The 25,340-nt window shown below is 45.0% G+C and overlaps 1 protein-coding gene across 5 annotated transcripts in view; it reads right to left on the bottom strand.

The window, feature by feature from the left end:
• Positions 1 to 3,858: 3,858 nt before the first annotated feature.
• LOC148032910 (pentatricopeptide repeat-containing protein At5g56310-like) overlaps positions 3,859 to 25,340 on the bottom strand; it is a 115,492-nt gene continuing 94,010 nt past the window's right edge. For 4 of the 5 annotated variants that reach the window (XR_015691685.1, XR_015691684.1, XR_015691686.1 and 1 more), the window contains one exon: positions 3,859 to 4,764. Coding sequence is in view for 2 of the 5 variants with exons in the window: in XM_087683602.1 (XP_087539728.1) it covers positions 4,335 to 4,764 (430 nt within the window). In the remaining 3 variants the exon portion in view is untranslated. The remainder of the gene's footprint in view (positions 4,765 to 25,340) is intronic. The other variant, XM_087683603.1, reaches the window with a different exon arrangement.

Below are 25,340 nucleotides of genomic sequence, written 5' to 3'. Positions count from 1 at the left end.
GCGACTACGCCCCGTGCTTCCAGATATCATCCACGACACACATACATGCTTTGTCCAGGATAGGAGCATCCTAGACAATGTATTTACCTTCTTTGAGACAAGACAGTGGACTCAACATAGTGGGCAGAGACTAGCAGTACTACTCTTGGATTTCGAGAAAGCTTATGACAGGTGGGCTGGGATTTCCTAGAGGGCACCATGGTGAGGTTGGGATTTCCCCACGCTTGGATTCCCCCATACGCAGAGTACGCAGATGAGTTGATGTTGAAGAGAGTGAGACTGGCTCTTGACGTGTTCTGCTTTGCAACAGGAGTGAAAATCAACTGGCAAAAGTCAATTGGTTTCCTCACAGACCCGGACTCCAGCACGGAGTGGGGCGTCCACTTGGGATTTAGATGGGTGAGCAGAGAGCAAACCGTCTAGTACCTAGGGTTCCAGGTGGGACTCCACATCACTCCTGCCCAGCAATTTCTTCTTGTCCTTTATTCTATTCGGAGGAAACTGACCTACTAAAGCACAGTTCACCTCTCACTAGTCGGACGAGTCTTGGTGGTTAACCAGGTCCTCCTAGCAACGGCCTGGTACATTGCTTCGTGTTTGTGCTTCTCCTCATCGTGCGTAGTGCAACTTCACTACGCCTAGTTCGGAATTTCCTTTGGTCGGGCTCTAATGGTTCCAAGGCCAAGGTGGGATGGGCGAACATCATACGACATAGGTCAGAGGGAGGGCTTAGGATCATAGGCCCAGAGTATCAGAGTATGGCCCTCTTGGGCAAGCTAGTTGTCCGCGGTCTCACACCAGGCGGGCAGACCTGGAAGGTCTTATTGCAGAAGGGCCTTTAGGATTGTAGACCGAGGCTTGGTGGTGAGTGGAGACCGTCCCTGAGATGGATCTTCATGTCAGCCCAGATCATCCCCCCCCAAGATCACCTTTCCTTTGCAGCTTACTCCGCATGTGGCAGGACCTCCCTAAGGCCCTAATCTAGAGCCCCCTAGGCTGCCAGGAGGAAATAGACCATCAGCCGGTGATTTGGAACCCCCAGGTCAAAGATCGAGAAGGGGCACATATTGGTGAGTGCCCCCACATCCAGTGGGCAGGGTGGGAGGCCGGCCCGGCTTGTACCATCAGGACAGGGCGGGAGGTGTACAGGATGGTGGACAAGGAGATGTTGCAGCGAGTATCAAGCTACCAAAGAGAAGTGGAGTTGAGGAGAAGAGAGATAGACGCAGCAATACCTCCGGAGTGGCTTGCTCCCCCGATACGAGACCCAATAGAGCCCCTAGAGGTATGGCCAGCTAGGTTTTCACTAGAAGGAATCCACCTTTAGGTGGCAGGCAAAGTGGGTGGCGCACCACAGGGGACTTTCTTCACCGTTCAGGAGGGAGGATGTCTAGACCTTGACAGAGAGGAGGATGATGAGGGGATTGCCACCCTCTCGTGGAGAAGGATTCAATTAGTGAGCCTTCAGGGGAAGACATGGCGACTGGACCCCTATGTTTTCTGGAAGGATCTTAGGGAGTGGCGCCTTTGGATTTGGGAGGGCAGACCACTTGATGACCTGGAGTGGAATCCAGGAGAGTGGCTATGGCCGGCCTTTGTGGTCACCAAGAAGCCACCCAGGTTCCTAGAATACACTACCAGGATTGGTAGACATGTACTGATGCAAGAGGATATGGACTAGGCACTGTCATGCAACAGGCACTGGGCGGAGCACAGCATCACAGAGCCCTTTTGACGAACCTTCTGGCGTCGCCTATGGGATAGTTGGAGGCCAAGGATGGTGTCATACTTTTTATGGCTGGTGGCACATGGAGGCTTGGCAGTGGGAAGTTGGCTTCACCACGCTTCAGATTTGCGTAGTCCTCAAACAACATTGGCTTTGTTCACCAACCAATGGTGATCTATAATTGTAAGGTGATATATATGGTTAACTAATGTGCATTCCAAACTTAGTTGACCCGCAAGGTCCTTATCTTGCTAAGGATAATCGGGATTCAGTTTGGGAAAGGACTATTGATCCTAGAACTGCATTGAGATCTTACTCCATACAATATGGTATCCTCAAGGGATCCAAAAAATTCCATCTAACTATGCAAAAAGGCATCACCACACCATGAGCTGATCAACTCACATCTGTAATAGAGAACAAACCCAGACATGCCATCCAATTAAACTTGGGTCAATCCTCTTGTTTCCCTTCCCAAGAGAGCAAGTGAGACATAGCCAACAATTCTATCCACAAGAAATTAATAAATAATCCATCATCTGCTGGCACTTCACATTCTGAATCACAACCTTCCATGAGCACACCAAATGGGTCACCAAAACAAAGTGACTATGCAAAAGTCCCTAGTCTTCAAGAAAAAAGGGAATAATAAAGACCCAAGGGTATTGATCAATGCACATTGCTTGAAAAAGTGATCAATGGAGAGCAACTATATGTGTCTCAAATTTCAATATCCAAAATAGCCCCACTATCCATGCTTTTTGGGATACAAACATGATTCCATGAAATCCAAGAAATACCAGTATGCACTAAATTCATTTTCCACAACATGAAGTAAATATGTCTGGTAAGGCCATTCAAAATAGTCCAAGTTCAAGGCAATAGTCGCAAAAAATAGATCAGCATGGACAACACCTTACTATCTTTTGGTGATTGATTCACTCCTTGTACATCATCAAATTGGCACTATAGGGCATGTTAGAATTGGTCAATTATGGGCAGTGCCCAATATAATTTGTGGTGTGGACACTTATTAAAGTATCAAAGTATAGTGAGTTTAGGACTTTAAAAGTAGTGATACTAGACTCTAGAGCTAAAATAACTCCAATTGAGTTAGAGATAGGTCTAACTTATTTAAGATCTATTGTACTTTCATTTTATCATTCTAGTACTTGCATCTTTTGAGTATGAAATTGTTGTCCACTCTTGCTCACTATCTTGTGTTCACACACACACACATATACACATTCTCCCTCTCTCTCTCCCTCTCTCTCTCTCTCTCTCTCTCTCTCTCTCCAACAGAATGAGCATTCATCTCTTTATAACTCCATGCTTACTCTCTCATTCATTCTTCATCATTCCCCCATCACACCTTCAACCTCATGCCTCTACCACTGCTATCCACACCCCTACCCTAGTGGATATCTTAGTTCATGGATTTGTCCAACTAATCATTGTGCCTCACTAGTAGGTGATTTCATTCTAGATGTCATTCTTTGTAGTGCAACCAATCAAGGCCATTATCATGGTAGATGGTAGAGAGAAATAATGGTGATTTGCCACAATCCTCAAGAAGTTAGAATAGATCATGCACCTATGGATTGGCTCGTGCCATGAAGCCATGTCGACTCAAAGAATAAAAGCACAACATTGAAACAATAATATTGAAAGAAAAGTGAAACATTAAAATGATAACATTTAAAGAGTTAAAGCGATAACATTAAAAATGACTAAAATGAAGCATACAAAGCATTAAAAAAGAAAAAAGAAAATGTTAAATGAACAAAACCATTTTGGGCATGTGGGAAAACGGGTGAAGCCAAAAGGTTTCCCCAACCTGAAACACCACGTCGTAGACGTGTCCTTGAAGGAGAAATGTTTAGGCTCGGGAAACACTTTTAGGGCTTGTCTCCTCATGTTTCAGCATTTCAAGTCCTCCCAAAAGGCATTTGGGGCATTTCCCACTTCTATGGTCCACACAATCTTGCGACCGGTTCTTCATCATTCTCATTACTGCATTTACTGGTTTCATTCCTCCTTGGACTGGTACTAGATCATCTTATCCCTGAATATGAGGTTCTTCATCAAGATATTAGTACAGCATCCTGAAGAATCAGGAGAAGAGTCCATCAACTCATTTCATCTTATCCCTGGCAGGACAGGGCACTAGGAGGGTTCATCTTATCCCCAATCGGCTTTAGATATGCTCTTACTCAAATATTTATACCAATCCACCATGATTGCTGGTGAATATAATCAAATCCATCAGCTCAACAATAGATTGCTTGGCAGTATCTCGGATTTCATCATTATATTACATGATTGATCAGCTACTTTACATCCATTTGGGTATAATCCAAACAGGAGTGCATGTTTTCGCTGTGTGAGACCATCACAGTGATGGTTAAAAAACTATTCAAAAAGTGATGGGCTCCATATGTTACAAACATAGGCCCCCCTAGTATTGGCCTGCTTACCCTGATTCATCATTTCCTTGCGCCATCTGAAGCATCAGAGTAAGAGATGGAATATAGCCTTTCTCCTTCATGGAATAGTTTAACCTCTTCAATTTAGCATCTATCTCTCCAGGTGTTAGTAAAATCTGGTCTCAAACTATGAAATCATACACTCTGTTTCCAACCTGAATATGAGCCTTCCCTGGTTTCTTCCATGCAGAATAACCTTTTCTTATTTCTTCTATTTCGCATGCATCTTCCTGCAGGACCAGATGAGAATAAGCATGGGACATAAGCACGTATCCAGCAGAATTGCTGACATCCATCTCAATAAAGCGGTCAAAGCAGCCATGTCCTAGCCACACATTGCCATTGGCTTTGCAATGACTAAGCAAAGAGGTCAGGCCTACAATGTTTGCTACAAAAGGTGCACTGACAAGGAAGTCTTCCGCATCCTCCAGACTACCAGCACGTCCAAGGAGGTCAGCCATACAGTTGCAGTGGTCAATTGTTGGTGTAATCCCATAGTCGTTTTCCATGCATTTAAAAAGAGAATTTGCCTTATCCAGAAGGCCTGCATGGCTGCATGCAGACAAAAGAGACGTTAATGTAACCTCATCTGGCTTCAAACCTGCTCCATTCATCATTTCAAAATACTCAAGTCTCAAAGGCTAAATCAGAATTACTGATCTGGGCACATCCCGCAATTATTGTATTCCACGTAACTATGTCCCGCTTTTGACATCTGTCAAACACACTGCATGCAGATTCTAAGGTACCGCATTTTTACAAATTGATTCCAACATAAAAAAACAGTTCCCCTACACGTCGCGCTGCTGTCTCCCCGCCTGACACGCGCCATCCGATTTGTCACCCGTCCGATCGTGCCTTCCGTTTCGTCTCGCCCACTGTCCGACAGTCGCGCCATCCGACTGGTCGTGGTTGCTGTCCGACTGTCCTGCACGCTGCCCGACTGATCATGGCCGTCTTAGCACTGCTCGCGCCTCTCTGTTCGGCTTGCGCGCCCTCGCCCCCAAGGTGTGTAACGGCCACCTATTCCCCCTCTTGCCTGGCTGTCCCCCGGGGTTGACCGTCTCCCCCCCCCCCCAAGTGCCGCCTTGACAAGAGGCCTGGCCCGCGATCAGTCTGCAACACCACCACCATTGAAAACAACCCCCTCCCCTCCCCTTTTTTCTTCCCTTCCCCTCCAGTTGCTCCCTCCCCCTGTAGCAACTCCCCATTCAGCGACACAGCACTGCGATAGGTAGGTTCTCCCAGTAGGGACGGGCAATGGAAACCTTTGGTCAGACGCTGGCGTACTCACCGAGTGCCCCCCAGTCGAACACCTTGCGCGTAGTCCTCTCTGAGGAGCAGCTCTTAGCCATTCGAGCTAAGGAGTTGGAACTAATGGAAACAGCAATCTATGGTCAGGTAGTAGGACATTCCCCAACTAGGGCCAACTTCGTGACTGGCTCCACTCCACGTTGAGCATCGGCTCGGCGCAGATCATGGAGGCGGTCCTGTTAGGCCAAGGCCCACAGGAGGTGATGAGCCACACACACCTACCTCCTCTACACACCAGCAGTCCCCCCCCCCCCCCCCCCCCCCCCCCCGTCCACACAGCCACCAGCTCATTTGCCCCTGTCACTCGCCTTACTTTTCCGAGACAGGCACAGCTACCACCACAAGAGTTTTTTCGCAGTGGCCCATGGTCTTACCTGCGAGTTGCAGAGCGCGGAGAGTTCCCACTACCTCTAGAGGTGGGGATCTTCGTGGTTCGTAAGTCAAGGAGGGGCAAGGTCCACCTACTAGCACCACCGGATGGACCAAACTACGCTTTCTTATTCCAGTCATCCTTCTCAGAGAAGTGGACGACTACACAGATTGAGGAGGAATTGAAGAGTCAGGTGGCAGATCACATCTCCTAGTGGATGGGAGATGAAGGACTAGCACTATTCGCACAATAGTGGCCAAGCTGCATGATGGACATTAACTGGTGGGCTGGCGCCGACGTCCCGCATTTGAGCATTATCTTTCGAGGGCCCCCCCCCAGTGGGGAGCGCCGAGGGATGTGATTGCGTGGCCCCCGGCACAGGCGGCCCGCTTCTACCAGTGTACAGAGTCGTGGCTTTCAACATGGCTAATAGATGCATTGATAGTACCACTTGGAGCATCTGTCACCCCTATGGTCCGGCCGAGGGCTACCATGGGGGACTGAAGGTCGCCATCCAGGCCAGCGGCAAAACGTACTTGCACGCTTCTTAGTCTCTCTTCCTCATCTGCAGCTTCCACGCCGAATAGATGCATGTTCCGTCAGTCACAAGTTTCCCCATGAGCCTACACCTTGCATCCTGGAATGTGAACAGTCTCTATTACAGTGGGGCGTGTGGCTCGAGGAAGTTGATTGTCCGACAAGAGCTATACATCATCTGATAGACCCCATGCAATAATACCTAGAGCTTTATTGTTCATCTTCTACCATACCTTTATTTTAGGCTGGTCTTCTGTAGCATCTTCCTTTTTAGCATCTTCTTTCTTGTCATCTGCATCATCTTCTTCAAAGAAATCCCATAGGTCTTTCCTCATGAGATGGTACATGGTTTTCTCCTTCCAAGCGTGAAAGCCTTCACCATTAAACTTTGCTATCTGTTCCAGTTCAGTCATCTTAGAATGAGGTCTTACCACAAGGACACTCGGGTAGTATCTATCCTTTTACAAAGAAATTAAGACTTACAAATGGATTTGATCAATTGGGCTTTAAATCATTACAAGTGCCAAGAGACACTGATTGAGTATCAAAAGATACTATTGATGTTGAATCCCCTTGTTGAGCTAGATATTGTTGACTTGATTCTTTCAAATCTTCAAAAATACTCAAAGACTTGTCCTCCTTGTTGATTAATTAGTGGCATTAAGTAGATGAGAGTTGTAAGGGCTCCCTTGAGCCATCCAACTAGCAAAGATAAGCAAATGAAGTGAGAAATGAAGCTTAGTCAATTTTGGCTATGGTGGACTGTGATTAGGGTTCTCAGCCCGACTAGTTTTTTCCTTCTTGCAGCGCAACCTGTGGACCATCTGACCCGAGACTTTGCCTGAAGGTAGCCTAGACCATGGGCTACAAAAGCCCTAACGTCGTAGGAGTAATGGCGGCGGCCTTCATCAGCACGAACTATACGACCACTGTCAAGCGCAAATCTGGGCAAATTGACGAATTCCTACAATGTTGCTCAAATACAAGACCAATGTCCACATGTATGTAACAGGAACCGGCACAGGGAGTCACGGAAGAGATCCCTAGAAGGATGTTAGTGAAGATATGGCTTAGTTTGTTCTCCCTGAGTCCTCCAACAGATATCAATACAGGCTGGCTATGGCAAACTAAAGGAATAGAGTGAAAAAGGGAGCAAGAGATGAAGTTATGTGTTTGAACTAAGTTTGCCAGAGGTTGTGAGAGACTAAGAGAGCAATGAGGAGAGTTAGCCTATGCTTACTATGGCTCTGATACCATGTGAAAATGCATGGATCTTGAGCATGGTTGTAGCTATGGAGGTTGAAAAGTGATAACTAGAATCATTACAACATTAACAAATGATAGTAACTGTTACTTGAGTGAATTAGGTTCCAAGAGTGAATGCTTGGACTCATAAACACAATCTCAAGTAGGACGTAACAATGACACAGAGTGTGGTACAAAGTATGGGTGCATTTCTTGAAAGATGGACCAAGTACATGCTTTTATAGCTTTTCAACTTCTCCACTTTCCTCACTGTGCATATGGGATTCATGACATCTCTTCCTGGAGCATACATCATTTGTTATTTCTCAACAGCTTTTGATATAGTGCCTCGCACACATATCATGTAGAGATTGCAAGATATTAGAGTACCAAAGTGTATATGAGGGGGTATCTATGCATTATATGAGACCGTGATAGGTCTTTTACGCACACTTGGGGGGGCTATATGAGAGAATTCACATTACCATGGGAGTGAACCAAGAATGCACGGTTTTACCCACATTTTTTGGTTTATACTTTATACATAGATGAAGTGTCTAATTACATCGACCGAGGAGGAGGAGGAGCCCGAGCCAACCTAGCAAGGGTATTGATATCGATATTATTGTACGTAGATAATATTGTTCTCATTTCATATTCACTGGAGGGATTGCCGCACCACCTAGATGCTTTGCACATCTTTTGTAGAGATAGAGACCTTAGTAAACCTTGGGAAAACCAAAACCATGGTCTTCAATACTTCAGCAATATGCATGACTAGATCTATGTAGCAGTTCACATTTGGGGGAGACATTGTGGAGGATATGAGGGAATATATCTATCTGGGAGTCACCCTCTCTATCCCATGTTTTTTTATGAGAGGGGCATCAGAAGAACGTTTGGCACGAGGATAAGCAGCACTTCTAGGAGCCTCGCACCAAACAATGGTTGTTTGACACCCTAGTCACACCTACACTATGGGGTTGTAGCTTATACCATAGGTATCTTAGCCCACTCATCGATCAAACATGAGGAGAGATATTATTATGATGGTTGGGATAGCATGGAAAGGCCATTGATTGAGGTGACATATATGGAAATTTTTCCCATCCAAGTGGATCCCACCCATAAGATAGCCATATTTGCATATTTCGCTCGCAATTTTAGCTAGATAGAACTGATGCCCAGAAGTTAAAGAGACTTCATAGTCTCAAACAAGGTGATACTAGAGTTCAAAGCGATACAGCTTAGTTTTAAATCTGAGTAAGGAGTAGAGAATACACAGCAAATATAAGAAGAGCATAAATTGATTTAATCTCAAACAAACTGATACAAAGATGGCTCTATCCACCCATGTGCTTCCACTGTGAAGTATCATGTATGATTAGGAGTAAGCCCTCCACTCCACATTCCATTGTTAGAGCAAAGCTAGGGACAAAACCCACAGTTATTGAGGCACTCTTTAGGAAAGTGACCTTTTGGCACAGATTATGGGAGATTCCACGACATAGTTACTCACGATTGGCACTAACTTCATCTAGACAACTAGCAGCAAGAGACGAGAAGAGATATTGATTATCATAGATGACTATTTGGATGAGCCTACATGGTTTGGATATTGACCGCTGCCTTCTACCTTTTGACTACAACCTTGATTTCCCTACACTTTCTCTTAGCCAACCAGAGCTAAATCACATGATCAGAGCTGATATCTTGAGAACTAAGACAGCAAGAACATGGACCCATCCACCACTCCCTCTAGGATCGAGGATGGAGTTCCAAAGGAGCCACTTATTATGTCTCTTTGATGATGGTTTCACTATTCAGCCAGCATACATGGACACCCATCTCTCCCATAGCATAGATGTTGCTATCAAACAAGTTTGCACCTCCTCTCATAGGCTACAGATGGAGATAGGTAGATGGACAGATACCCTAACACATGATAGGACTTGCCAGCTTTGTGGCCGAGAGCCTAAGACGAAGTTGCACTACATATGCATATGACATATGAGGATGGTACCACTACCTCATCCGTGACGGTTTTAGACCTCTTCGTCACATCATGGGGTATGAGGACCAGAGATGCCTAGGTCTTTTCCTCTTGGAACTGTAGAGGTGTCACATAGCACTACTGTAAGACAGGAGGCCACCACCAGCTCACCTAGAGGGACCCACACAAAGAGCAGTGACAGACTTTTTCCACAGACTTGACCCTAGTAACACTACTAACCTAACAAAGACGCCAGACACCTTACGTTCCACGCCACGGAGTCACATTGGATAGAGCCATTTCTCTTCATCAAGCATGACACATCTTTACCAAACTGAGATGAGATGACATTAAACATGGTCCATGGATGTACTCTGGATTTTATCTCATAAGCCACATTAGCCTTATATAGACATTGATATTCCTCACACACACACACAGCGAGCCCATAACAAAGTCTATACAAGAATTCACCGACTAAATACAAAAAGGGAACTCATTTAATTCAATACACTTTTGTATGGAGGTTATGTCAGTAATCAAAGAGAATAAGAGGATTGAAAGTGATAAGAGAGAAACAAGGATTGGTTTTCTCACCCCTCGCGAGGATAAATACAATTTTACTCCAAAATTGGAACAAGATTTTCATCTTGGTAACATATGTTCTATTGAGCATAGTTAAGCAAGGTGGTCCCTTTCCTAGATTTGGGAGAGCCCATCAACATTATCCCAAAAGGCATATAAGCAAAGGACCAGCTACATGGATATGACGTAGAAGGTAGCAGTGATGAAGCAAACTAAGTCCCTACATGGGACAAAAGTGTGGATAGTGGATGAGTTTATCTCATTTCAACTCAAAAATCGACCAATAGAAATAGCCAAATTCAAAGAGGTGCGAAGAAATGGTACGTGGACAATCTATCAAGGAGAAAAAGTAGTCATCAAAGAGTTTCACACCCCACTTCCCCAATAGTAAGTATAACTTGTGATGACATTTAGTTACCCTCTATATTTGTAATGAAACTTAATACTATAATTAAATCTCTTATGAGTCATACTAGTTTAGAGAGTTTATTCCTTCTAATTTTCTTTTTCTTGCCTCCAAAGAATGTTAATAGATGTGTGTGAGTGAGTGAGTGAGTGAGTGAGTGTGTGTGTGTGTGTGTGTGTGTGTGTGTGTGTGTGTGTGTGTGTGTGTGTGATGAGTTGTTATATAATATCATTAGAAAAGTACAAAAGAAAATACAAGAGTACAAAATTCAAAGCAGGATTACAAACGAAATCGCCCAATGCCAAGAAACTAAGTCATCTCTAGCCAAGATATTAGCATGTTATATAAGATCAAGCTGCCATTGAAGAAGTCCCTTAAGCTTCACAACATGACCTTGGATGCCTAAGGTAGCATCAAACATGAATGCATTGTGAGTGGCCCAAATATGCCAATAACACCAAAATCTGAAAAGAGTGAAACCAAATGTTCATATGAGGTTGCGCCGAACCATGATATTTTGCTTTACCAAGTACCCAATGAAAGGGATGTATCCTAGTCTCCACCATCATATTCCCTACACATACTTACAATTGATTTGGGATTCATGACCATTTGATCTTCTACATCTTGCAATCTCACCACATTTTTCCGCATAGGGGATGCATGCAAGGCCAAAAAGAATTTATGAGTTTGGCAAGATCTATCTGAAAGACTATAAATCAGATTCTTTAGCTTAGCTTGTTGATAAGACCATAGCTAAATGCCTTGAATAAGTTCACCCAGTCGAGCTACTAATGAGATTAAAAAATCATCATGCAGCAAGTCGAGCAACAATAGACGGACCAAGACTAACATGTCTTCTACAGCATGCAAACACCGCCTATTAAGCGAAGCATGATAAATGTCATATTCTCTTAACACCTTCTTGACATTTGAAATCAATATGTCGAAGGAATCCAATCTTCTGGTGGAAAATCACATGAAAATCTCTCCAGTAGTTGGGTCATGTAGCCCTTGAAAGCTACATGACTTAAAAAGGAAGAGTTGAATCTCAGGGGCAACCTACCCAGGAAATCGACAAAAGCATCCACCGATTGCCTAATCATGTCAAGTTGCAAAGGGAAATGGTTAGATAATACATAGTGTTGCAAGACTCACATCTCCAAAATTTTTGGTAAAAATGAGTCTTCATGCATGGCATAAGTGCACTCTAGTTGAGACCACATGGCCAAGTATTGAGGGCAGTGAAAGGTAAATTTTCTAGCCAATAGAGAAAGCCAAGACCAAATACCTTGTTTCAAGACATCCATGGCAAAGGCTTTCCATGCCCTGCTTTCTTGATAATCCATCAAAGAGTGTTCTGAAGTGGACTGGGACAGGCCAACACTCGTGTTGAAATCACCCATAAGCAAACCCGGTCTTCCTAGCTCAACCATTCCACAAGGCCTAACAATGTAATGAGTCATTGGGTGCATAAAGGCCAACCAGCCATAAGACTTAGCCTTCAACCACAATCTCAATCACCAAGAAGCATCCATGAACATCATTCTTAACAAGCACTGGCTAGAATTTCTTGTGTATAACCATGAGGACACCTGAAAGTGTTTATCCTTGCAACTAACATAAAAAAGATGAAATCCATGATAGGCCAAAACACGACCACAACATCATCATGGCTTTTGTGCTCAATAACATACAAAGCATCCTAGTGGTCCTCATGTAAAATACACCAACATCCTAGTAGTTCTCATACAAAATATGCGACATGTCATGTTGCTTGTTGTGGGAACAAATCCCACAAACATTCCAAGTGGCAATCTGCATTTGTGAAATCAAGGGATTCATGGGTGAGGCTGCTCGTGCCTCGCTTGCACCTTCTCAGCTAAAGCCTCCAAAATTCCTTCATCCGAAAAATCTGCCAAAACTACAAAAGTATTTTGTCTCGTGCGAGGATTTTTCACAAGGATTGCTTCCATTTTTTGCAAGCAAATGTAGATATTTGTGATCCCACAGGTGATCAACTTGCCTCTATGATCAAAAGCAAGGCATGCTCAAGGATCCCCTGGGTGCTCTCAAGAGCACTCAACATGTAATCTCCGCTGCACAGCTTTCTTTGAATTGGAGGGGTCCATGAAAGTTGTACGTGGCAACTTAGAAGATTTATCATTTATCATTTATACACACATATGTATGGAAGACATCTTGAGTGCCTGATGATGGACACATCAAATGATGGCAACTTAGAAGATTTGTCCTTTCTACACATACGTACTGAAGGCATCTTGAGTGCCTAATGATGGACACATCTGATGCTAGATTTCAACCTTCATACCCTTTCTATGCAACCCATCCTGTATCATGCGGGTTTGAAGAAATAACAGGTTGCTTCATCCTTCTGTAAAGGTCATTCCCCAGTGAGTAGTGTCTCCATCATCATTTCAATATCCCCATTATAAGTAACAGTAGCATTCTTTTTGTCCAAACACTCAACTACGAAATGACTAAGCTTGCCACCACAAGTGAAATAGTGACATGTAAAGGTGCCCTAGTTAAGCTTAAACCATAGTGGATGCATACCAATGCAATTGAGGTGAACCAATTGGGTCTTTTCCTCGAGGTGTCCTATAGCATGCATACACAATTCTTGTTGCTTGCCCTCATACTGGGAGGCACCAAGACAGTACCAATCACTGCCATTGCACCCCTTAACAAAGGCCAACAAACCGTAGGGCAATTTTCTACTTCAACCCACACTAGACATTCATGTTTGAGTAGAGTTTGAAAATCTGTCAATAGGTCTCCATGGTACCACGTGCACCAATTGCCTGCAACAAAAGAGGGGCAGTCTGCCAACAAATGTGAGCATGACCTCATAGAAGCTCCTAGGGCCAAGCCAACATAATCACACTTGAGGATGTAAGCCAACCATTGACAAATCCAAGAAATCACTGGGATCGTGCCCTAGAAGAAAAATATGATGCCACATTCATAAAATGCAAAGAAAGATCGAAGCACTTTTTGCATGTCAACTTTTGCATCCACAATGTCTTGCTCATTACACTTTGGAAGATTACTATGGTTGTGCCAAACATATTCTCCTAGCAATGAGTTAGCTAACTCTAGTAGATGTTCCCAATCCAATTCTGGGGAATCATCGGAAGCATTGGCACCCTGCGCATACAAACATGGCAGGGTTTCCAAAGGTATTGAGCCATCGGAGGGCCCTGCCCCGCTGCTTTAGCCTCTCCATGCTAGACCGACCCATGCAGGACATCTTAGGATGAACACCCCAGGAGCAGTTCCACACCGCACTGGGAGTACCTCTAGATTGTATCTAGTCCAGATATCATTTTGTACCTACTCAATTTAGTTCAACATAGCATAAATGTTAGCTTCACTGGGACTTTTGAAATCTCCCAAACATTTGTATGCAACATTTTGGTCTCATAGGCCAACTTGGCCTGTTGTAGACGTTAATATAACTTTCTTCTTTCTTTCTTCTCTCTCTCTCTCTCTCTCTCTCTCTCTCTCTCTCTCTCTCTCTCAGTAATGAGTAATGAGTAATTACGAAAAAAAGTATACAATTACAAGATTACAAAGTACCGGGTGGCTCTATGCCATCATATATAAATGGAATACAATAGTTTCAACAAAGCAAAAGACAACGCAATATCAGGACTAGAAAAATACAAAGGATAAAGTGTGTTGATGGGATTTTGTTGCATGTGCCTGGGCTTTCACAACCAATGTCTCCAGTACACCGTCTTGTGAGAAGTCTCGTACTACAAAGGGATTGGGTCTCTCATAGTCAACTCTCAAGGAAGGAGGCACATCTATAAAGTGGTAAGTAGAACTTCAATATTTGTGGTTCCATGGAGTGATGACTTTACTAGCAACATCAAAGCGTCGATTACACTGGAGGGTCACAGGTGCGTGGCAATGGTCAAGTAAATGGCTATTATGGTGGCTATTGCTCTTTGGAGGGTGGTGGGTCCTTGGCAAGAGTAGGAGCCCAGAGGATTTGTCTCATTGATGCAAATAAGTGCAAAGGAGATTCTGCAAAGAAGGGTCAACATGTATTGCAAGTATGGAAATCTCTCTCTCTCTCTTTTCGTAAAAGGCAATTGTATTAATTACGAAAAAAAGGTACAAGTTTACATGATTACAAGATACACGATGGCTCTAAGCCATCGTGTGTAACATCTCAGTACCAAACCACAAACGAGTTACAAAAGTCATGGCAAAGAAACAGAGGAAATCACCATATGCAAGGGAAGTAAGTCCTCCCAAGGGAGTAAATCAGAGTGCCGAATGAGATCTATCTGCCAATGCAAGAGGCCTTTTAAGCCTCGCAATATGTCCCGAAACATTAGAGGCCGAATCAAAAAGAAAGGCATTCCGAGTGGTCCAATTGTGCCAGCATCCCCAGTATCTAAGAAAGTGAAACAAGATCTTCATATGCGACTGTGCCGGTGTGGGGTATTTTGCTGTACAAAAACCCAATCAAAAGGGCTTAGCGAGAAACCAACCACTGCTCGCCAAACCGCTGACAAGAGCGACCAGATATTCTTAGCGAGAGGGCAAGAAATAAATCGATAACGGGCCGATTCCACAGTAGTGGTGCAAAAGAAACAATTGCCGTTAGAGATTCAATGCTTGGAAAGGGCTGAAGCAAGCGGAAGACCACCAATCATCACCCTCCAAAGAAAGACCTTGCATTTGAAAGGTGTCTTGTTCAACCAGCCCTCTATCATAGTTGCCTTCCACCATGACTGAGATTTCCGCAATCCCCATACAGTATTAGCTTTATTAACCAACCATTGATGATCTTTAATCAAAAGATGATAGACCTGGTTAGCTAAGGCCTTTTCCAAATTCAACCAACCTGCAAGGTCCCAGTCCTGCCAAGGACGATCCAAAGCAAGGGCAGGAAAGGGTCGTGTACTCTGGAGCACTAACAAAAGCTGTTCCCATAAATCACGGTATCCACGAGGGATTTTAAAAAGCCTCCTGACTGTATGAAATGATATCAAGACATTACGACTGGCAAGGGTGGCATCTGAAGTCAAGCCCAAACGAGCCATGCGGTTGAATTTTGGTCTGAGCTCATGTTTGCCTTCCCATGAAAGTAATCTCGAGGCTGCCAACAATTCCAATTGAAAAGAGTTAGTATGTAAGCGGTCCTCCGCTGGATGCCAACGCACCTTCTGGAGAACCAATTGCCAGGAGCCGACCAAATGACAAGCACAGATGAGGAAGGACTCGAAAACCGAGAGTCTGCATTAAGAACATGCCACCAGAAGCTTCGAATTTGTGTATTACCATGCACAAGCCCGTGGTCCTCAAGAAAATAACGGGCTATAACGGCCCACGGGTGATGCTCCACACACATGGCACGAAAAAGAGACCAACGAAGTGCCAGCATATGAGTTTCGGCATCCAAAATAGCCCCACCACCCAGGCGCTTGGGGGTACATGTATGCAACCACGAAATCCACAAAATACTTGCATGCAATGAATCCTTCTTCCATAACTGAAACGGATGGGCCTAGTGAGAGCATTCAAAGTAGTAGGAGTCCAAGACAGCAATGGCAAGAAATATGTGAGCATTGGCAGCATAATTGTCTAAGCCACTTTCAGCCGAACATGAAAGGGCCAAGCTTGTGACTTCCAATACAGAAACTTAGCTGCTAGTTTCTGTAAAATCCACTGTAGTAGTTGTTTTGGCCAAACATCAACACCCAAAGGGTCGAAGACCAGAAGCAAGACCAAAAAGCGTCCAAACATCTAATGCCTTGCGAATATTGTCCTTGTCCGTAAGCAAAATCATAAAGCTGTCATCAGCCAAAGATTGAGCAATGAAGTGCTGACCAAAAGGAAGAGACAATCCGGCCAACTGAGTAGAAGCTGCCATGGAAGATAACATCAAAAGAACCGGATGAGTCGCCAGGGCAAAGAAGAGCGGACTCAACGGGCAACCCTGTCTCACAGAGCGTGCAAGGACAAAGGGCTGTGTAACACCACCATTTAGCATGACTCGCGAAGAAGCCGCAGCACTAATGATGTAGATCAAGCGGGACATCCGAGTACCAAAGCCCATAGTAGGCATAAGTTCTGCAATGAAAGACCAGTCTAAATAGTCAAAAGCCTTTTCCAGATCCAATTGAATCAATACCACTTCCTGACTAGAGTGCCTTGCATAGTCAATAGCCATTTGCACATTTAAGATATTATGCAGAATGTTGTGGCCCTTAATGAAACCATATTGAAGAGGATGCACACTAGCCGGAAGATGCTTGTGGAGCCGATTCACCAGCACTTTGGAAAAGATTTTATACATGGAACCCATCAAAGAAACTGGTCTCCAAAGTTGCAACATCGACGGCGAAGGAACCTTTGGCAACAGTTTGATAAGACCTTCTTTCCATAAGGAAGGCATGAACCCTATTTCCCAAACCTACTGAAACATAGCCGTCAATGGCTTCACCAGTTGGGAAGTAGAACTCTCAAAGAATTCATTGGTGAGAACATCCCAACCGGGACTTTTATCCTTAGGAAGGCGTAACAAAACATCCATAACCTCCTCCTCACAAATATCTATCTCCAAAGTAGTTTGCATATCAAGTGGAACCTGATGTTGGACCAAATCATAGAAGACTGAACGTCCATGCGTAACCTGGTCAGAAGGTGACTGAGAACAACCAAGAAGATCTAGAAAATAATTCCTCCACATATTGACAATAGTCTGAGGGTCAGTGACCATTCGACCTTCTAAATTCTGGAGTCTAGTCATATTTTCTCGAGCAGGAGAGGCATGCAAAGTGCGAAAGAACTTATGAGTTTGACAAGCACTATCTTGCAAATTCTCAATCAAATTTTGCAATTTGGCTTGCTGATAAGATTTCAATTGAAACACTTTAATAAGATCAGTCAAATGCATCGTCTGTGACAGCAGAAAGTCATCATCTGGAGTGTCCACCAGCAGAGAACGTACCAAAGCCAGTAAGTCCTCCGCTGCGTGTCGACACCCCCGACAAAGAGAGGCATGGTGGATCCCATACTGCCGAGCAACCCGCTGCACATTAGAGAACAATCGTTCAAAGGAAGCAGTGCCCTCAGCGGCGAAGTCCAATAAAAATCTATCAATCAATTGCTGCATATAGCCCCGAAAGATTGAATGCTTCAAATAAGACGAGTTGAAACGTAAAGGGAGTCTATCCAGCAATTGCATAAAAGGTGCAATGGGTTGTGCAAGTATCTCAAGCTGGAGAGGGAAATGGTCCGACAAGGCATATTGCTGTCCAATCGCGACCATGTAGTTGCATACTACGCCGAATGGAAAGTAAACCCTGTAGAAGAAGGCTATAGCCAAGACCATAGATCTTGCTTAAGTACAGCAAGCGCAAACACATTCCACACCCGACTTTCCGGAGTGTCCATCACCGAATGCCCCGAAGTGGACTGTGAAGAATCAACACACATATTAAAATCCCCCATATAAAAACCCCGTCTGCCAAGTGACAAGCAGGTCTTCAAAGTATTCCAAAGATCCCGGCAGGATAAAGGGTCATTCGGAGCATAGAGGCCCAGCACCATAAGATCTCTCCTTCAAATAAAACTTCAACTACCACAAAGCGGCCATATACATCATTTTTAATAAGAACAGGTTGATATTTCTCATGTACAATCATAAGAACACCAGAATAATGCTCGGCGTGTGTCCCTGCATAAAACAAGCAAAACCCATGGCAATCCACAACTTTGTCTGCTTCACCATGACTCTTGTGCTCAACCAGACACAAGACATTCCACTGATTCTCATGCAATACAGTCCACATGGCATGTTGCTTATGGCGAGAACAAATGCCGCGCACATTCCACGTGGCTATCTTCATGTGTATTAAAAAAGAAAATCAGGAACGAGGCACCGCTTGCCTCGATTTAACCTTTTCTGCTAGAATGTCAATGACACCCTCATCCAAAAAATCAGCTAACACGGCAAAAGAGTTCTGACGGCCAGCTTTAGAGGTAGACGGAATATCCACTGTCTTGGGGATGGAACGGGGATAACGACGATCCCATGGTGTAATCACATTTCCTCTAGTATCAAAAGCCAGCTTAGCAGGTGGGCCCTTTGGACCGTCTGTATATACTTTCCTAGTAGACTGATTACGGGGGGGCAGAAGGAACCATAGTACGTGCAGCGTACTCTGAAGACAACATTTATTTCCTACGCACATATGTGCGCATGAAATCTTGTGAAACATTAGGCCCAGTATCCGCCATGCCAACATCAAACTTTTTACCTTTTCTGGGACGTGCCTCTACCCAGACATTGCCACGGGAATCCAAACCCGAAACAGGTTGTTTACCTTTATCCAAAACTTTAGGTGGCTGGGTTGCATCCTCTGACGGAGCATCAAGCACCGTGTCTTCCATAGGTAGCACAACATGCTCATCATCTGAAGACGGTTGCTTCTCTGGGCATTCGGCCATAAAATGCCCCAATTTTCCACATGAAAAGCAGTGTCCTACAAAGTTGCCCCATTTCAAATGAAAGTGCAAAGGATGCATGCCAGAGCAATTAATACGAAGCCATGCACGCCTTTTCCTAGCAGTGTCCCATAACATACACAAACAGTTACGATTCATGGCCCTTAAGCTCGGGGGGACCAGAACAGTTCCCACAACAGCCATGGCATCCTTTAACAAAGGCCAACAGACAACCGGGCAATTTTCCACTTCAACCCACACCGGGCATTCACGTTGAAGCAGGCGCTGGAAATCTGACATAGGGCGCCATGGCACAACATGGACCAAACGACGATCAAAGAACAATGGCAGTTTAGACAGGAGATCAGCCCGATGCTTCTCCGATTTCAACAGCACCTCATAGAAGCCTCGGGGCCCAGCAAAAATCTCCTCAACACACTCCCCTTGTAGTAAATGGTGCAGCCACTGGCAAATATGGGAAAGCACTGGGATCCTGTCAGTGAAGAATAGTATAACAGCACGATCATAAAACACCAAAAAAAAGCGCAAGAAATTTTTCGGGTCCACCCTGGCTTCCAGAACATCTTCAAATCCAGAGTCAGAAAAAGCTTCATGATTATGTTCGACATAATCGCCAAGCAAAGTATTGGCAAACTCCAGCAAATGCTCCCAGTCAATATCCTGAGAATCCACAGAATCAGAGGCAACCTGAGCATAAGAACATTCTTGATGACCCATTGTCTCTTCCGAAGTATGCTTGGAGCATTTGCCTGCAGGCTGAAAGTCAGGACCAGAAGGCATCTCCTCTATGCAAGGAACCATATCCTCTGGTTCCTCTGTATCTGAATCCGGACCAAGGGCTGCCGCCATTTGGTCGATAAAAGCCATATCCAGACCAGCCATGCTTCCCTCCTCTCTCTCTCTCTCTCTCTCTCTCTCTCTCTCTGTGTACAAATCCATGGGAACGCGAGTCAAGACACTGCCTCTCTAACAACTGTTGGACTTAGGGTTTACAGCAACTGGGCCTCTCTCTCTCTCTCTCTCTCTCACATAAAAGGTAATTATATTAATTACGAAAAAAAGGTACAAGTTTACATGATTACAAGATACACGAAGGCTCTAAGCCAACGTGTGTAAAATCCCAGTATTAAGCCACGAAAAAGTTAAACAAGTCATGGCAAAGACCCAGAGGAAATTGCCATAGGCCAAGGAAGTAAGTCCTCCTGAGGGAGCAAGTCCGAGTGCCGAATGAGATCTATCTGCCAATGCAAGAGACCTTTAAGCGGGGCAATGTGTCTCGATACATTAGAGGCCGAATCAAAAAGAAAGGCATTCCGAGTGGTCTAATTGTGCCAGCATCCCCAGTATCTGAAAAAGTGGAATAAGATCTTCATATGCAACTGTGGCGGTGTGGGGTATTTTGGGCGCACAAAAACCCAATCGAACGGAGTTAGTGAGGACCCCACCACTGCGCGCCAAACCTGTGACGAGCGACCAGATATTCTTGGCAAGAGGGCAAGAAATAAATCGATGTCGGGCCGATTCTACAGTAGTGGTGCAGAAGAAACAATTGCCATTCGAGATTCAACGATTGGAAAGGGCCGAGGCAAGAGGAAGACCACCAATCATCACCCGCCAAAGAAAGACCTTACATTTGAAAGGAGTCTTATTCAACCAGCCCTCCATCACAATTGCCTTCCACCATGACTGTGATTTCCGCAATCCCCATACAGTATTAGCTTTAACACCCAGCCATTGATGATCTTTAATCAGAAGATGATACACCTGATTAGCAGAGGCCTTTTCCAGACTCAACCGGCCTGCAAGGTCCCAGTCCTGCCAAGGACGATCCATTGCATGCCCTAAAGCACTAACAAAAGTTGTTCCCATAAATCATGGTATCCACGCGGGATTCTGAAAAGTCTCCTAGCAGTACGAAACGATGCGAAGACATTACGACTGGCAAGGGTGGCATCCGCAATTGAAGTCACACCCAAACGGGCCATGCGGTTAAATTTTGGTCTGAGCTCATGTTTGTCTTCCCATGAAATTAATCTGGAGACTGCCAACAATTCTAGTTGAAAGGAGTTAGTATACAAGCGGTCCTCCACTGGATGCCAACGCTCCTTTTGGAGCACCACTTTCCAGGAGCTGACCAAATGCAATGACAGAGAGGAGGAGGGACTGAAAAACCGAGAGTCTGCATTAAGAACATGCCACCAAGAGCCCCAAAGTCGTGTATTACCATGCCGAAGCCCGCTGTCCTCAAGAAAATAACGGGCTATAATGGTCCACGGGTGATGATCCACGCACATAGCGCGAAAAAGAGACCAACGAAGAGCCAGCATATGAGTTTCAACATCCAAAATAGCTCCACCACCCAGGCGTTTGGGGGTACATGTATGTAGCCACGAAATCCACGAAATACCTACGGGCAATGAATCCTTCTTCCATAACATGAAACGAATGGGGCGAGTGAGAGCCTTCAAAGTAGTAGGAGTCCACGGCAGCAATGGCAAGAAATATGTGAGCATTGGCAGCATAATTGTTTGAGCCACTTTGAGGCGGACATGGAAGGGCCACGCTTGCGACTTCCAATACATAAACTTACCTGCCAGTTTCTGTGAAATCCACTCCAGTAGTTGCTTTGGCCGAACATCAACACCCAACGGGTACCCAAGATGCCTGACAATGGAGCCACGGGGAACAACCTGACCCTGCCAGCCCAATGACTGTAAATCAGACTCCGTGCAACTAAGAATGGCTGATTTGAAGGCATTGATGCGAAGACCAAAAGCATGACCAAAGAGCGTCCAAACGTCTAATGCCTTGCGAATGTTGTCCTTGTCCGCACGCAAAATCATAAAGCTATCATCAGCCAAAGATTGGCTAATGAAGTGCTGTCCCAAAGGAAGAGACAATCCGGCCATCTGAGCAGAAGCTGCCATTGAAGATAACATTGAAAGAACCGGGTGGGTCACCAGGGCAAAGAAGAGAGGACTCAAAGGGAAACCCTGTCTCACCGAGCGTGCAAGGACAAATGGCTCTGTAACCCCACCATTGAGCATAACGCACGAAGAAGCCGTAGCACTAATGGTGTAGATCAATCGGGACATCCGAATATCAAAACCCATAGCAGACATAAGTTCTGCAATGAAAGACCAGTCTAAATAGTCAAACGCCTTTTCCAGATCCAATTGAATCAATACCACTTCCTGACTAGAGTGCCTTGCATAGTCAATGGCCATTTGCACATTTAAGATATTATGCAGAATGTTGCAGCCCTTAATGAAACCATATTGAAGAGGATGCACAATAGCTGGAAGGTGCTTGTGGAGTCGATTCGCGAGCACTTTGGAAAAGATTTTATACATCGAACCCATCAAAGAAATTGGTCTCCAATGTTTGCAACCTTGACGGCGGAGGAACCTTTGGAAGCAGTTTGATAAGGCCTTCTTTCCATGAGGAAGGCATGACCCCTGTTTCCCAAACCTGCTGAAACATAGCCGCCAATGGCTTCACCAGTTGGGTAGCCGAGCTCTCAAAGAATTCATTGGTGAGACCATCCCAACCAAGGCTTTTATCCTTAGGCAGGTGTAACAAAACATCCATAACCTCCTCCTCACAAATATCTGCCTCCAAAGTAGCTTGCATGTCAAGTGGAACCTAATGGCGGACCAGATCATAGAAGACTGAGCGTGCATGCGTAACCTAGTCAGAAGGCGACTGAGAAGAACCAAGAAGATCCAGAAAATAATTTCTGCACATATTGACAATGGTCTGCGGATCAGTGAACATGCGACCTTCTGAATCCTGGAGTCTGGTCATATTTTCTCGAGCAGGAGAAGCATGCAAGGCGCGAAAGAACTTATGAGTCTGACAAGCACTATCTTGCAAATTGTCAGTCAAATTGTGCAATTTGGCCTGCTGATAAGATTTCAACTGAAATTCTTTAATAAGATCAGCCAAACGTTGTGCCAAGGACAGCAGAAATTCATCATCTGGGGTGTCCACCAGTAGCAAACGAACCAAAGCCAGTAAGTCCTCCGCTGCATGTCGACGCCGCCAACAAAGAGAGGCATGATGGATCCCATACTGCCGAGCAACCCGTTGCACATTAGAGAGCAGTCGTTCAAAGAAAGCTGTGCTCTCAGAGGCGAAGTCCAATAAAAATCTCTCAATCAATTGCTGCATATAGCCCTGAAAGATTGAATGCTTCAAATAAGACGAGTTGAAACGCAAAGGGAGTCTATCCAACCACTACATGAAAGGTGCAATGGGTTGTGCCAGTATCTCAAGCAGGAGAGGAAAATGGTCCGACAAGGCGTATTCCTGCAAGACTTTCATTTCCAGCATCTCAGGAAGAAAATCATCCTGCATGATGTACATTCGGTCTAACCGCGACCATGTAGATGCAAACTATGCGGAATGGAAAGTAAACCCTGGAGATGAAGGTTTTAACCAAGACCATAGATCTTGCTTAAGTACCGCAAGAGCAAAGGCATTCTATACCCGACTTTCCGGAGCATCCATCACCGAATGCCCTGAAGTGGATTGTGAAGAGTCAACACACATTGAAATCCCCCATCAAGAAACCCCACTGATTCTTGTGCAAGACAGTCCACATGGCATGTTGCTTTATCGTGACTCTCGTGCAAGACTGATTTCCTGCTTTATCGTGACTCTTGTGCTCAACCGCACACAAGACATCCCACTGATTCTCATGCAAGACAGTCCACATGGCATGTTGCTTATGACGAGAATAAATGCCTCGCACATTCCACGTGGCTATCTTCATATATCTTTAAAAAGAAAATCAGGAACGAGACACCGCTTGCCTTGATTTAACCTTGTCTGCTAGAATATCAAGGATACCATCATCCAGAAAATCAGCTAACACTGCAAAAGAATTATGCCGGCCAAATTTAGAGGTAGATGGGATATCCACCGTCTTGGGGATGGAACGGGGATAACGACGATCCCAGGGTCTAATCACATTACCTCTAGAATCAAATGCCAACTTAGCAGGTGGGCCCTTTGGACCGTCTATATATACTTTCCTCATAGACTGATTACGGGGAGTAGAAGGAACCATAGTACGCGTAGCATGCTGTGAAGAGAACATTTCTTTCCTGCGCATATACGTGCGCATGGAATCCTGTGACACAGTAGGCCCAGAATCCGGCAGGCCAGCATCCAACTTTTTACCTTTTTTGGAACGTGCCTCTAGCCAGTCATTGCTATGGAAATCCAAACCCAAAACCTGTTGTTTACCTTTATCTAAAACACTGGATGGCTGGGTTTCCTCCTGTGACGAAGCATCAAGCACCATGTCATCCATAGGCGGCACAACATGCACATTATCTGAAGACGGTTGCCTCTCTGGGCATTCGGCCATAAAATGCCCCAATTTACCACATGAAAAGCAGTGTCCTGCAAAGTTGCCCCATTTCAAGCGAAAATGCAAAGGATGCATGCCAGAGCAATTAAGGCGCAGCCACGCAGGCCTCTTCCTGGTAGTGTCCCATAGCATACACAAACGGTTTCTATTCATTGCCCTTAGGCTTGGAGGGACCAACACCGTTCCCACAACGGCCATGGCATCCTTTAACAATGGCCAATAGACAGCCGTGCAATTTTCCACCTCAACCCACACCAGGCATTCACGTTGCAGCAGGCGCTGAAAGTCTGCCATAGGGCGCCATGGCACAACATGGACCAAACGGCGATCAAAGAACAATGGTAGTTTGGACAGAAGCTCGGCCCGATGCTTCTCAGATTTCAACAGCACCTCATAAAAGCCTCGAGACACAACAAAAATCTCCTCAACACACTCCCCTTGTAGTAAATGGTGCAGCCACTGGCGAATATGGGAAAGCACTGGGATCTTGCCAGTGAAGAAGAGTATAACTACACGGTCATAAAACACGGAAAAAGAGCGCATGACAGTTTTCGGATCCACCGTTGCTTCCAGAACCTCTTCAATTCCCGAGTCAGAAAAAGCTTCATGATTATGTCGGATATAGTCGCCAAGCAACGTATTGGCAAACTCCAGCAAATGCTCCCAGTCAATCTCTTGCGAATCCACAGAATCAGAGGCCACCTGAGCATAAGAACATTCCTGATGACCCATTGTCTCTTCGGGCGTATGCTTGGAACATTTGCCCGCAAGCTGACAGTCAGGA

This window comes from Lygodium microphyllum, chromosome 8 (assembly GCF_053477565.2).
Source record: "Lygodium microphyllum isolate KBCC chromosome 8, Lygodium_microphyllum_v1.1.10, whole genome shotgun sequence".
In the NCBI taxonomy this organism is placed as follows: domain Eukaryota; kingdom Viridiplantae; phylum Streptophyta; class Polypodiopsida; order Schizaeales; family Lygodiaceae; genus Lygodium; species Lygodium microphyllum.
This window is presented reverse-complemented; position numbering and strand designations above follow the sequence as displayed.